The 15,553-nt window shown below is 35.2% G+C and overlaps 1 protein-coding gene across 2 annotated transcripts; it reads right to left on the reverse strand.

Annotated features, from left to right (window-relative positions):
* Positions 1–1,671: 1,671 nt before the first annotated feature.
* LOC111406016 (mucin-5AC-like) lies at positions 1,672–6,769 on the reverse strand. Of its 2 annotated transcripts, XM_023035181.1 has the most exons (6): positions 6,608–6,769; positions 6,102–6,250; positions 5,603–5,720; positions 4,408–4,522; positions 2,397–3,431; positions 1,953–2,216 (listed from the first exon to the last, which is right to left on the reverse strand). In XM_023035181.1, exons 2-6 carry the CDS (start codon positions 6,229–6,231, stop codon positions 1,959–1,961), a joined length of 1,656 nt encoding a protein of 551 aa, XP_022890949.1. In that variant the 5' UTR covers positions 6,232–6,250; positions 6,608–6,769; the 3' UTR covers positions 1,953–1,958. The 2 variants fall into 2 exon arrangements, with proteins under 2 accessions (XP_022890948.1, XP_022890949.1); XM_023035180.1 differs by having other exon boundaries at positions 1,672–2,216; positions 6,102–6,768.
* Positions 6,770–15,553: the final 8,784 nt, after the last annotated feature.

Below are 15,553 nucleotides of genomic sequence, written 5' to 3' on the forward strand. Positions count from 1 at the left end.
ATATATATATATATATATATATAACAATTCCCAAAGAATTTCAAATAAGCTCACAAATATGATGAATAACAATTTTTAAAAAAATTTCAAATTAAATATCACAAATGACAAAATAATTTCAACTCTCAATTGTTCGGTCATTGTTGGAGCTCTATTCTAATAAAAAAAGCCCTACTATCATTATTGTCCAATTCTAATTTTGGGTTCTTCAAAAAATAAAAAAGACAAACAAACAAACAAACCAACTTGAAGCTCGGAAGTCAAGTGACCCACTAGGACCCTGAGTAGGTCGATCAATGCTTCTAATCATCAACGTTCATTTTCCTTTTTATTAATTTATGATTCGCCCTCTTTTCGTTTCTTTCGACCTTCACGTGGTAAATTATAATATCAATAATATCTCATCTACTCCCAACATCCATTTCTTTGACACCCTCGGATGTTGTCAAACTATAGAATACTTATACCTCCAATTTTGATCCATGCCCACGCATATAAACAAGAATAATGTTGTTCATTATTAATATTCTTATTATTCATTATTAATCTAGATCATCAAAGTAACAATGGACCTCCTAAGTTATTATCCAATCCATTAAATGCATCACAATTCCATTAGACAATGAATCAAGGAATTCACCATTACCATACCAGTGATAATCTCTACCAGTAACATATTACATTATTCAAAAAATGATTACATACGCTTGCAAAGTAGCTTAAAGACAATTTGCTTTATGTTCACACTCTGAGATCAGCTACGTGAAATCTTTTTCACCGCTCATTATGGTTCACCAATACATCTAATAATATATTCAAAGCAACTAAATTATTCACAAACTAGTATAGCTTGATGAAATATGTAGTACAATAGCTTATTAAAGTATCTCCAAAGGGCTTTTTAAAAGTAAAATATTATCTTTTTTAAAAAGTCAACCCTTAAAATTATGCTCCAAGAGACTCCTTTACTTAACATCTTATAATTAAATGCATTCAAAATACTCCAATTATCAATGCTCCTATATTGACCAATTTAAATAGTATATACAAAGAAAATGAAGAGAAATACTATAACCCCTGCTTGGTGGCCTTTAAATTAAAAAAAAACAAAAAACGAAAGTTTTGAATAGTATTTTTTGGAGGATGTGCGTTTAAAAAGTAAGAAAAAATTTTGAATTTACGTGTCGAATATTTTATTGTGTGAATGTATAACTGAAAATGAATGTGAAAAATAAATTAGAGTAGAGTAAAATGAATCAAACAAAGGCATAATAATTTGAAAGGAAGCTAGTGAAAATAAATTATGAAAAATATAATAAATACGTATTGAGAGTAGTCTAATTAATGGTTAAAGATAAAGAAATTATTGGAGTATCTAAAAATTTTCACTCTAAATTTATAGATGCTCGCAATATTGCAAAATATGCTTTTTAGAAATAGAGTCACTTGAAGCTACTCTTGTAGTTTATAATTTTATACGAACTTCCTCAATCCTAAAACAATCTTAAGAAAACCAACTGATCAACTTGATCCCATAATCTGACCCGTTATCAGCAGAGCAAGCAACTATTTTGCAAATTCTTTTGCATTTCCACCTTAAGAAATTGTGTCCCACTTGACAAGGTTTGTGAATTTGCAAAATATGCCACAATATTAATATGTACTGACAACAAAAAATTGAAGTAGGCATTGATTTTAACGTCCCAAGAAAAGGGTTTACATGTTCAATTTAATCAATTCACAAAATAAACAACAAACTGGAAGAAGGTTTAGCATACGAACCAAGTTTCTAATGATGACACAGATTTCAAATTATACATCTAACTTTTGAATCAAAATATACACTAACCTTCTTCAGTGGAGAATGATCATCTCTCAATTGTCTGAATTTTCTTCAAACCAAAAGTTCAGAGTAGAAGTCAACGGTTAATATATGTATATTATGGTAGAGTCAACAATCATCTCCTGCTACGTATGCTGGCAGAAGATTGGGGACGCTTATCACTGCTAACATCGTCATCCCCATCACTTCCATCAACGCAAATGGCATTGTTATTGATGCTCACTTCAGAACTAGCACTGCTTGTAGCAAGTGCGGAATCAGACATACTAACTGTCCTGCTTTTGGTATGCCCTGATCTCACACTATAAACAGAGGATGCTGGGATATTAGCCATTAGCGGGCGTAAATTGCCTGGAACTGTTCGCCTTATGCCCTGCACCAGAAAAATTGAAAACTAATCCTCCAAAAATGGGGACCTTGCATAAATTTATATTAAGCACCACATATTGATTTAGTCGCACAATTTCTCTAAATGATAAACCACCAACTTCAACAAAATTTCAAGTAATATTAGCATCACTTGAATATCAAAAGATGAGATTAGTGTACATACCATATGCCTTATTGCCATGTCTAACGATTTCTTTGAAAGCGTTCTCCCAAAGCCTGAACTGTCGGGTGATGAAGACTTTCCAGATAAGTTGCTAATTGGTGAGTGTTTGTCATCTTTCTTGGGTGGAGCCAGTTTCCGCATATTTACTACCCTCTCAACCATTTTAGTTCCATATAGAACAGGGCTCACGTTGTCATTAGCCTTGGCATGCAATCGATTTACAGCAGGCACGGGGACAGAGCTTCCACTGCTACGAGTAATGCCATTGGGAGGTCGTCCTCTTGCTGGAGAACATGACTGTCGTCTAACCCTTCCATTTGAACTGGGTTCAACAGATGAAGATCTAGAACTCGGTCCTCCAGGTCTTCCCCTTGTGACAGAAGGTGGCCTGTCAGACAGAGATGTCCGCAGATTTGGTGGAGCATCAAGGGAGAATCCAGGCATATCTGAGGGTTTCCATGGTTTGGGCCTCATAGTTGGAGAATTAGACACTGCCGGCACTGGATTTTTTGCTGTAGAGGTAGCAGGCTTTATAACTGAAGAAGAGGTTGGGGACTTAACTGGGGCACTTGACACTGATGTCCTACGAGTCGGGGTTGCTGCCCTTGACATAGACTTTGGTGCAGGTAAAGATTGTCTGGTTGTAGGTGTTGAGGATCTTATTGTAGACCTCGAGGTAGGTGTAGAAGATCTAGGCGGAGCTATGGGCTTAGCTGAAGGCAAGGTGCCACGGGAAGTAGGTGTTGAAGTTCTTGAAGGTCTAGACGATGCGGTCGATATTGCTTTAGATGATGTGGCAGAGGTTAATTTGGAAGAAGTGGACAATGTACGTTTATCAGTTGCTGAAGTCGAAGTGGATCTAGATGTTGAGCTCAGTGTTGGACGCCCAGTTGGTGTTGCAGGTCTTGATCCAGGACCCCCAGATGAAGAGGGCCTGCGGAGTCCTCCAGTTGAAGTATTTAATCCAAGAGATGAAGTTGGCTGTCTAGATAATAAATTGCTTCTACTAGCTTGCTCAGGCTGGGAGTTTGCTAGCTTCAACCATAGAAACAAGATGCAGAACAAAATTATGAAACATTTCTCCATACACCCTAAAACAAATATGCTAAATTAGAATAGACTCTCAAAGGCTGCTAAAGGGTTTGCTCCTAGTGCAAGTAGAAGTGAATTTATCAATCACTGCACTATTAGTTTTGGTGAGGATAATAGACAGTAACTATGAGGGTTAATAATCCAAATGGTCACTGAATTTTGCAAAAAGTTTTCACCGAATCACTGAACTTTAAAAATCATCCAAATCATCACTGAACCTTGCAGAAGATTTACAAGAGGTCATCGAACTTCAAAAATCACTCAATTCATTACTAAACTTGTCAAAAAATTTCCATGAGGTCACTGAACTCTGCAAAAACTTTTTTAGGAAGGTGACCCCTAGGAAAGTTTTTACAAAATTCAGTGATGAATAGGATAATTTTTAAAGGTTAGTAACCTCGTGGAAATATTTTGCAAAGTTCAATGACCCCATGAAAATCTTTTGCAAAGTTCAGTGATGTTTTGGGCGATTTTTAAAGTTCAGTAACCCGTTAAAAACTTTTTGTAAAGTTCAGTGATCATTTGGGTTATTAACTCTAACTATGCAACTGATTATAATCAAATTAGAAATAAATAACTGTAATATAAGAATATTTATTCCCTTGGCCTTTTTAGAGGCTGATCTCCTAAAATCTATTTGCTTCTTCCACATAGTTTATCAAATAATATAAAACATGTTGGCCACGTGATCTTTGTTAATTCACACTACATATTTGCTTTACACTTCATTAAAAAATATACCGGTAACAATGCACTTTAAGCTAAGAACTTTCAGGAGACACAGCCCTTGAATTTTAGGAGGTGTTGGTGCCACTTATAAATAAGGAATGACAGAACTCCTATCCTATAGAAACATGAAGAACACCTAATTTTGCATTCCAACCAATAATTTAACAGAACGCTATTATCTTTAGCTTACTCTAGATTTCAGCGCCGAGGGCCGGATTTTCAGAGTTTCCAGCTGGTTCCTAACAGTTTTCTGCGATTCGTTCTCTAGTGAAGGAAAAAGAGGAGTGCCTGGAGGTGTTAAAAGCCTGAAAATATAAGAGAACTTTTATGAGTGCCAGTGAATGACTGTACTGAGATCAAAGTGAAACTTTATGTTCAATCAAGAATTCTCAAGAAAATCAAGTCCTAGTCCCATAGACACGTCTGACAGCAGTAAATATGAATTTGGGACAATCAATTTTTTGCTTCTAAATAAACAAAGCCCTAATTATTTCCAAAGTACGTAATTAATATAAGCAATATGTTATGATATGCACAGATCTGAGTTTATGTAAAATCATGAAGACAATACATCTTTAAACCAAGAAAAATTACTACTGGTAACAACTCAGATTTATCAACTTATAGAGATGAACAAGAGGAAAACAAACTTACTTCATCAGCAGCCTTTCCTACTGAAGTTTAAGCTTTCTATTATGGAGCTACATTGCATATTCTAGGTATGCTCATTGTAAAGAAGACTTGCAGAGCTTTGATATCATAATCATGTGTATATATAAATACATTTTCATTACCTTACATCACACCTTGATATGCTAACAATAAAGTGGAAAACTAATTATCTAGATTATTCACCTTGACAAAATTACTCAAGGACAAAGAATAAAGTAAATTATTATTGGATAATTTATTAAGTTACTCCATGTACGAATATCCTATAGGCACTAAATTAGGCAGGTACAGACACATCCATTCCAAGCTAGCAATAAGTAGCAACTATGATGTATAAAGATTGAAAACCTTCCACATAAAAGTTCATTTATGGTGTTGGATTCAGAAGCAAACTATATGGATCTTGTGGAGAATCTTTGTTTGTCAACCCTAAGAAATAACAGTTATCGCATAGAAAATGCCACTATAAATGTTAAATGCGGAAATCACCAGATTCATTCTCATGGGAAGAAGAAGGTCAACAAAAGACGCTGTCTTTCAAAATAAGTATAAATGGAAGCTTACGTACAATAAAAGCACTTCATGAAGACGAATTAAATAGATTTATTTACCGTGGAAGGACATCAACACTACAAAGCTCGAAAAAAAATCACAATCGGCACCCAAGTTTAGAATGTACAAAAATAAAAGCCGCGGAGTTAATTAAAAATTACCACTCATAGTCATTTTTTTCACCATCAGAATTAAGAAATTCATCAGCACCAGTCTTCCGCAGAGGTGCAGGTGTACCTGCAGTTATATTAAAAATGGGAGTACTACCAATCTTTGATCCTGCATACAGAGTCATAATTAAAAGAAAATAAATACTTGAATAATAAATTAATTCACTAAATGATCAAAGCTTCAGACAAGGTAAATTTCAAGGATATTACTATCATTTTTTAACTTCAAATGATTATTTCACAATCTAATGTAAGAATCCAAAGTCAGTATCATTCAACCAAACAAAAACTTTAATCAATTTTTAAAAGCAACATCACATCAGATTACGTCAAAAAGGTACCTAAATTCAAAATCAAAATCCACCAAATAGATTCATCATACAATTAATTAACAACTAATTGAGACCTCATCACATAACACCAAAATTACCATATAAAATAATTGAACAATTTTCAACAAAAATTTAAACAAAATCAAATTTTTTAATACCAAGTGGAGCATCAAACTCGTCGGAGTTGTAAAGAAGAAGAAGATTATTTCGTTCCTTTTCGCGCTTGCGCATTTCTTGAAACAATGCCAGCTCCTCATCCTTGTTGTCCTTCAGTCTCAGATTCCCCATTTGTTCCCTCTCCGGTGCCCTAAAACTCCGATTCATCCCAATAAATATATAAAAAATAACCAAACCCTAAAAAGTAAAAAAAAACAATCCTCAACTTTCCATCCTCATTCTGAACCATTCAAGCTTCATAAAACCCCGCATTTCTCCAGACCCATTTCTTGACAAATAAATTGAAAACGCTAACTTTGCAGATCGAGAATCAAGCTAAATAATTGGAAACGAAACTCGGCTGAAAAAGCAATCCCGACTCCGCATTACACATTCATTTATCTAAAAACATTTCCAACAAGTTAAATGTTGTCAAACCCAGGGAATCTATAGATACGGTGTATATATATTTGAGTAAACGTAGATGGAGAAAGAGGGGTAAATGAACCTGAAATGCGAGGGCTAGTTCGAATAGATTTGAAGATCGGAAGAGAGTGGCAATGAGTGTAAATTAGAAGAGAAGCGCGGCGAATCTCATGGGACGATTCAAGTTTTTTGTAATTGGTTTTGGATGAGAAAGAGATGGTGAGAGTGGGGTAGCATTAATACAACTAACGGGTCTTTAGTTGTCTCTCTCTTAAAAGTTACGAAATCCTGAGAACTGTTCTGCTGCCGTGGTATAATTACGAAAGTCACCCGAGACTCATTCTTGTGAATGATTTAACATTGCACTTAAGTGAATCATTATTTTATGTCACGCAATTTTCATCAAAACTAGTGCTTGACGCTGGTGATATTGAATAGTATTACTTTATAAATATAGGTGGGAACGAAACCCACGTGGGGTTAGGATGGTATTTTAGAGGAGGAAGATTGGTTTAAGCTTGCAACGAGCAATCTTGGTTGTACAAAAGTAGTTTGTCATTGTAGACATCAAGTACATTCGACGTAGAAGGTCTTGGAGTCAAATTAAGGGAATGTTGTGTGCAAAAGCTCGATTCATGTTTAGCAATTCGTGGATTGAGGCAGTCTTCCAATCAATAATGTAGAAAAAATCATCATAATATGTGTGTTTAGATCGACGCATACTATTATTTGAATTAAAATAGTGCAAAGCTTAGCTTACACTTTAGTGAGGAAGATGTCGTCTAGAATCTCAAAACATGACAATTCACCTTCCGTGCATAAAAAGTCTTTACGAATTATTATTTCAATTATCAAAATAGAATCAACCATTCCAGTTGAGCATTCATGTCAACCATAGTTAGATAAATTAAAGTTGGGCTTCCCAACCTTTCGCGTAGTGCGATTTTGGATCCACAACCTATTTAAATATGAGAATTAAGATTCTTATACGATAAAAATAGTCATCTTAGATGTTAAAATGACATGCTGATTTTAAGTGAATTTTGAGATAAATATTAAGTAGTTTGACAATTTTAGTTTCTAAACTCATGCAAAACTCATGTATAACTTAGAATCCTATAGTGGTGATTTTGGTAAATTAAGTTTCACTTTTAAAAGAAGGCATAACCTGAACAAAAATTGGTTAATTCAACCCTAACTTACCTTTAGAAAATTGGGTTGCACTGCATATAAACCAAATAAGTCACCCACCACTGGGAGACTGATTGACTTGCGAATAATGATTGATGATGGGAGTAAACATATAGGAATTTTGAAAAGGTATTAACTGAAAGTTTTTGATTAGGCAAACATTCTTTTTATGGTTAATCATTCCAGTACAAAAATTTTACACAACATAATCCACATAAAAAGTAATTGACTTTTCTCTGAATGTCAAATTTAATACATATTTATTAAAAGGTCAAACCATCATTGAAAAGGGGAAATTGCAATGGAGGTCTAAAATATTTCATTTTGTTGTTGAATACGCCTTAACCTTTCATTTTTGCTACCGTAGTCCCAAACCTTTAACTTCCATTGCAGCCAAAGTCCATTTATTGATTCCGTCCACTTCTGCGTATATCAAACTTGAAATAAGAAATTTGAATCAAATTGCTAAAATAAGTGAGGGACAAAATGAAAAAATCATCAATTCCCACTGAACTCCAAAATTCATACAGTTTGTTTCCCTCTTTTTTGCCCTAAATTAAAGAACCCAATGTCTCATAGTTTCTCAAAGGCTGCAGTGAAGGCCATGGAAATGAATGCCTATAGAAGTGGAAGCCCTCCCTCTCTAGAGGAAGACCTTATGGATGAACTTAAATCGAGGAAGGCAATTTCTGACTTGCTCAGGCAATAAAGGTGTAGATGGATGCAACTTCTTTGCTTGGTGTGACTCTCAATGTATGAGAGGCCGAGGGAGCTAATTCCTGCTTTTCTTCGAGCAAGGCAAGAGATAAGAGCTGAAATTAGGATTGTCCATTCAATGAGAACCAGTTTGTGGAGAACTTAGATGCTAGGATTGTTTATAGGAGTTGTTGTAACCTGGATCTATAGCTAGATCTATATTGGTGTTGGTTTTAGATTTCTATAATGTGTTAGTTGTAGAATGTTGGTTTCTGACTTTGACATGTTGTTTTGGAGGCTATATTTCCCATTATCTATTAATAATGAAGTAAGTGCATAATTTACTGCGTCTCAATAATTTTTTATTTTCCTATTTTTGTGAATGTTTGCTTTGTAATAGAAGTGTAGTACATGTCCAAATGTTTTGTAGATAGTGCAATAAAGACCCTAACAAGAAAAAGAAAAAGGCTTGAATAAGGGGCAGCCTGGTGGGCATATAACTCCATTCCGAATATAGGCTAATCACTGGCTAAATCGGAGGTTGATGGTTCCTCTAATTTACATGGAGTGTCTTTTAAAATTACAAGCAATGAAAGTCGAAAGGGAAGCTTGAAGAGCGTGGAAAAGTTGTGGTCGCTAATGATAAGAAGAAGTGAATTTCCCTTATTTCATCATCATGAAGCTCGGTGCTTGGAATATCGGGGGCTTGAACTTTCCCCTAAAACAAAATGGGTTGAAACTTCATAAAGCAATATGATATTGATATTATTGGTGTTTTGGAAACGAAGTTAAGGCAACCTAAGCTAGACCGGGTGATGAGGACAAAATGAGAGGTTTCTTAAAAATCAACAACATCAAGCTGTCTAAATTTTGATTTTGAGGAATGTGTTGGTGACTACATCTCAAATTATTCATTGCTTCGCTACTTGTAAGATGAGTTCACTTACTTTTCTTGTTATCTTTGTCAATGGTTTTCGATACTATTGTGAATCGCATGCCGCTTTGGAATAACATTATGGAGTATGGATCAAATTGCTCTTTGCCTTGGTTGATCATGGGAGATTTTAAAAATGTACTCAAATTCAACGAAAAATGTAATAGGACGGATGTTACCCCATATGAGGTGAAGGATCTTGCTAATCCGTGCCTCAATGTTGGACTAACAGATGTGAGATCTATTGTCTGTTTCTAAACTTAGACTAATAGTTCGATGTGGAGTAAACTTGATAGAGCTATGTTGAATGGTGATTGGGTACTAGCAGAGTTTAATAGTCTTGCTAATTTCTTACTATCGAGATGCCTTTCGATCATTCACCATACATTATATCACTTTTTGGGCATGATAGAAGTAAGAGGAAGCCCTTTGGATTCTTTAACATGTGGGCCAACCATGAAATCGTACAAAATAGTTGGAAAATTGAGATTAGAGGAACGAAACGATTCACTCTATGAAAAAAGTTGCAAGGTCTTAAGGTTGAGCTTAAAAAGCCTAATGAGAAACACTTTGCCCATACTCTCCAAGAGAGTCGAGATGGCTACTTTGGCTTTGAAAGAGATGCAAGTGGACTTGCATGATGACCCTCTTAATGTTAAACTTTAAAGTAGTGTAGTACACATAAGGAAAAATGCTATGGATGTTTGTGAAGCAAAAATGAGCTTTTACTACCAAAAAGCTAAATGTGAATATCTAAAAAATAGTGACAAATGAACTAAATTCTTTCACTCAATGGTCAAAGGGAATGCCAAAAGGAATTTCATTACTACCGTGCATAAAGGAGATGGTTCATGTACTTTTTCATTGGAAGAAGTGGCCGATGAATTCATGCAATTTTATAGTGACTTACTAGGGAAAAATAGCCCGCAGTAACCTATTGATATCAATATATTGAAGGGTGATTCCATGTTATTGGAAGAGCATGGTTTGGCATTAATTTGGGATGTTTCAGAACTAGAGATCAAAAAGGTATTATTTTTATTAGAGATGAAAAATCTCCGGCCCGAATGGATACTCAGCTTCCATATTTAAAAAGTCTTGGGGTATTATTGGTAGAGAATTTATGGGAGCGGTCAAACAATTCTTTAATTCTAGCACATTTATAAAGCAAATGAATCACAAGACCATTGCTTTGGTGCTTAAAGCAAATCAAGCAACCAACATGGGAGACTATAGGCCTATAGTGTGTTGTAATGTGTTTTATAAGGTTATCACCAAAATCTTGCCTCTCGTTTGGGCCCTACTCTTGGTACTATTATTGATGAAGCACAAGCCGCGTTTGTGAAAGGTAGAAGCATGACAAAAAACATTCATCTTGCTCAAGAGATTCTTAGGCAATACAATCGAAAGAGATTTGTTCCCAGATGCCTTCTTAAAATTGATCTGAGGAAGGCATATGATTTGGTTAATTGGGAGTTCCAAAAAACTGTGCTCGAAGGGCTTGGATTTCTAACAAAATTCAATAGATGGGTGATGGAATGCATCACCACTCCCACTTACTTCATTGCGTTTAACGGAAGCCTTTATGGATTCATAAAAGGAAAGAAGGGACTTCGTCAAGGTGACCTTTCATCACTATTTTTGTTTGTAATTTTCCTTGAAAATTTCTCTAGAATGTTGAAGGGAGCAACCGATAATAATGAGTTCAACTATCATCCTAAATGTGGCCCTTTGAAGATAACTCACTTAGCATCTGCGAATGATTTAATACTTTTCCCTAAAGGAGATGTTATTTCGGCTGGTATATTGATGGAATGCTTATCCAACTTTGGAGACGTGTTGGGATTAAAGATGAATGTGAACAATTCTAACTTGTACACGGCGGGAGTTCATGGGCAAGCGTTGGAGGATATTCATCAACCAACTAATATGGTTAACGGATCTATGCTTTTCGCTATTTGGGAATATCCCTTGCGACGGAAAATTGAGAATTAGCTATTATGACTCCTTTATCAACAAAATCTCAACCTATGTTGGAGCATGGTTTAGGATATTCATCAACTATTTTGCAAAATACAATAGCTTAGTCTACAATAGAGGCAGAGTACATAGCCATTAGAGAAGCGTGTAAGAAGGCTATGTGATTAAGGGGTTTAATTGGTGAAATCAGTAAAGACCTGCAGATTTCTACAGTATACTGTGATAGTCAGAGTGCTATTTTTCTAACCTAGGATTAGGTGTTCCATGAGAAGATTAAGCATATTGATATGAGGTATCATTTTGTGAGCGAAGTAATTGCTCGTTGTGATATTGTAATAAGCAAGGTTGATACCAAAGATAACCTTGCTGATATGATAACAAAATAACTTCTCATTGCTAAAGTTGAGCATTGTTTGAACTTAGTTGGTGTTTGTCATTGATTTAGTTCATTGAGACTTGTTTGGAAGATGATGAGTGATGTTTACTTTGGATATGTGTTTTTGGAATTCCTTGTATTGGAATTTAGTTGAAGGTAGAGATTTGTTGTAATGTGATCCAAATTCTAATGGATATAGGAATTCTAGTTGAAGTGGTCTTGAAGAGATCAAAATTATGAATCGGAAAGAATAATCGTTGCATTTTAGCTATCCTATCGCTAGCTAGCCGCTCGAGCGGCACCAACAGATTTTCAACAGAGAATTTGTATCTCTACTCCTATCAATCAATTTGATTCACTTGCACAATTCTATAGGTTATATATAGAAAGAGATGTCCAACTTGTACTTTGTACTCACATGTTTAAGCCCAAGAAATGTCAATTATGACATATTATGTCACTTGAAAAAAAAAATAGAATAGAAGCGTTGATACAAAAGGAAATAAGAGAAAGTTTCAGCTAAATAAATTTCTATTAATTTTGGAGTCAGGAGTACGAGACTTCTTGCCACTATTCAATTGACATGTGTCATTTATGTGTCTGAATTTCTATTCAACAGTGACTTTTCACTATTTAACATACATATCAATTAAGGGTCTGTTTGAGTTATATTATTTCAAAAAAATACATTCTTAAATAGTGATTTGACATAATTTCAACCACACATTCTTCAATAAAATAATATTACATGCAGATAAAAAACCTTTTCTTATTTTTTAACCACACATTTCTCATCAATACACTATTCAAGAATGCATTATTAAAAAAATAATGTGGCTCAAACACCCTCTAAATAGTGGTAGAGAATATTAAAAAATAAATAAAAATTCATTTACATGCTATGAAATTACAAGGCTCTTCATGAAAAGGAGATCAAATTAGAGTATTTGTAATTGCAACTCTCAGTTCTTTACTAGCAAATATTGTATCGAGAAATTGAATTGAAGCTTGAAGTCTTAAATATAAAACAAGAAATTGCTTTGCTATATAAATAAGTTTCGGTTTCTGATACAAAATTTTGCAATGAATACTCCTACACTAACAATATTTATCAAGGGAAAATTTCACATACAAGATATTAAGTATAGGGCATTTCAAAAATAAGAAAATAAGTATCATATTTCAAAAATCAAAAATTAGCCTAAAAATAAATACAAATATTAATATAATTTAATATGAAAAACAATCCCGAGAAAAGAGCTGTAATATCAGGATTCTCCTAAAAAAAATTAATTCATCTTTCAATCGGATTTCAATAGCCAGAAGATCTGAAAATACATCCAATTACGACCAGCTCTTGCGGAATTGACGATGAAACCGAATTCCGGTCACAAATTGCAGTCGCGGGTCGTATGAGATCGGCTCGAACAGTCACTGAAAACATTATTCAGGCGTGTAATTAAATTGATCAGGTGTGTAATTGCGATTTATTCATTATAATTTGTCGTTTTTTCACGCTAGACAAGCTTCGATTGATCAGAAATATGATTCATTGTAATTGCGAATAACGGACATTGCCATTCGAAACTGTTGTGACCGTTATGGAAAACTTGTAACCCTGGATGCAAGATATAACCTCATGCATTCAGTATGTATGGGTGCTTGTGTCTCGAAATGTGTGAAATGTTTTAATCTGTGTATTATGATACTGATGCTCTTGTTCGAATCTAATCATATGCGACAGACCTATACTTAGTTACTGTGACCGATTATTACATGTAATTGTAACACATTGAATACATGTGACCTGCATGTATTCAATGTGTGACCATGACATTCAAGATACCACATGCGTTCGCTTTGACCTGTGATCATTTAACAGTATTGTGACTGACATGCAATTAACTGTGACCAATATACAAAGACTTAAATGTCACATGTGACCTATACAATGATCTGTGACCTCTCGTAAAAAAAATCTGGGAAATAAAACAATGTGACCTGCATTTTTTCAATACGTGACAATGATACTTGAGATTCGATATATGTTTATTGTGACATTTGACCATTAATTTAATTTTGACCCATTTGCAATTAGATTTAACATATATTTGGATGTTAGGCTGATCATGTATTTGCAAATTTTGCAGAAAATGGGGTTAATTCACGTGTGTCTGTTGAATGGATCACAAGTGTCACTGGTTTTAATTGATCGTAGTTGCGGGTATTTGAGGCTTGTCGACACAGTTATGAAAGAGTTTAGCTTTGACCCTGCAAAAGTTGCTGTGACAATGAAGTATGTCTTGAACAGTGATCTGCCTCCAGTAGCAATCAAAAGTGATGAGAACGTCTTGTCTTACATGGTTTTAAAGGATATGAGTCGTGACCCTGCGAAATATCCAATTCACATCGAGGTGACAACTGCGGATATCGAAAAACAGCCTATTGCGCTATCAGTTGATGTTCAATCGAACGAGCACGGGTTTTCATTAATAGATATGTCATCAGACATATGTCGAGCAATAATGGATCCATTTAGTGACAATCTTGAGCATGAGGTCACAGTTGTGGCGGTGGCAGATACTAGGGAGGTAGAGGAAGGAAGAGTCTTCCGTAACAAAGAGATAATGAAATTGAGCTTGTCGTTTTATGCAATCCAGAACATGTTTGAGTACGTGGTTGTTCGGTCCGATAAGAAAGACTATCTTGTAAAATGTACACGTGATGAGTGTAATTGGATATGTAGAGCATCGAAGCTAGCCAAAACAGATATGTTTAAAATCAAACACATTACAGAAGGTCACATATGTGCTTCAAACATCGTACTCAGTACTCATAGGCAAGTAACAAAGACGGTTGTGTCAACTTGCATTAAGTATAAGTACACATCATCGCGCACAATATACACACCGAATGATATACGCAACGACATGCTGCATACATACGGAGTATCTTTGAATTATGTCCAAGCTTGGCGATCTCGAGAAGAAACTCTGAAAGTGCTTAGGGGTGATCCAACCGATTCATTCAATAAGATACCAGCCTTTTTTTCTGTGCTACAACAAACAAATCCTGGATCAGTGACATGTCTAGAAATTGATGGTCACAATAGGTTTAAATATTGCTTCATGGCACTAGGTGCATCTATACGGGGATGGAAACATTGTAGGCCAGTTGTTGTGGTTGATGGCACCTATCTAAATGGACACTATGGTGGCACCTTATTCACGGCATGTACACAAGATGCAAATAACAGCATTTATGTACTTGCTTTCGGGATTGGGGATAACGAGAATGACAGCTCCTGGACATGGTTTTTTAGACAGTTGAGAAAAGCATATGGGGATAGAGACAGTTTGTGCTTCGTGTCGGATCGTCACAACAGCATCAAAAAGGCGATTGAAAACGTGTATCCAGGAGCATGTCACGGGATATGTTCTTACCATCTACTACAAAATCTAAAATCACGGTACGGGAGATCAGGACAAAACATAACACAAGCATTCAATGCAGCTGTTCGCGCCTACACACTATTGGAATATGAATATTACATGCAACAACTCGGCTCAATTAATCAGAAGATAAAGGATTATCTGGTACTATACTATATGTTTTCCTATGATGATATTCACATAAATACGTTTAACATGGTACTGTACGCTATATGATACACATTTCCATGATTTTGTTTGTAGGACGAAGTTGGACCTGAGAGATGGTCACGTGTCCACATGCCTTCAAACCGATATTCTACAATGACATCGAATATTGTGGAGTCGGTTAATGCGGTCACAAAGTCTGCCAAAAACTACCCTATTCTAGCTTTGTTGGAGTCATTGAGACAAATTCTA

This window comes from Olea europaea, chromosome 12 (assembly GCF_002742605.1).
Source record: "Olea europaea var. sylvestris chromosome 12, O_europaea_v1, whole genome shotgun sequence".
In the NCBI taxonomy this organism is placed as follows: Eukaryota; Viridiplantae; Streptophyta; class Magnoliopsida; order Lamiales; family Oleaceae; genus Olea; species Olea europaea.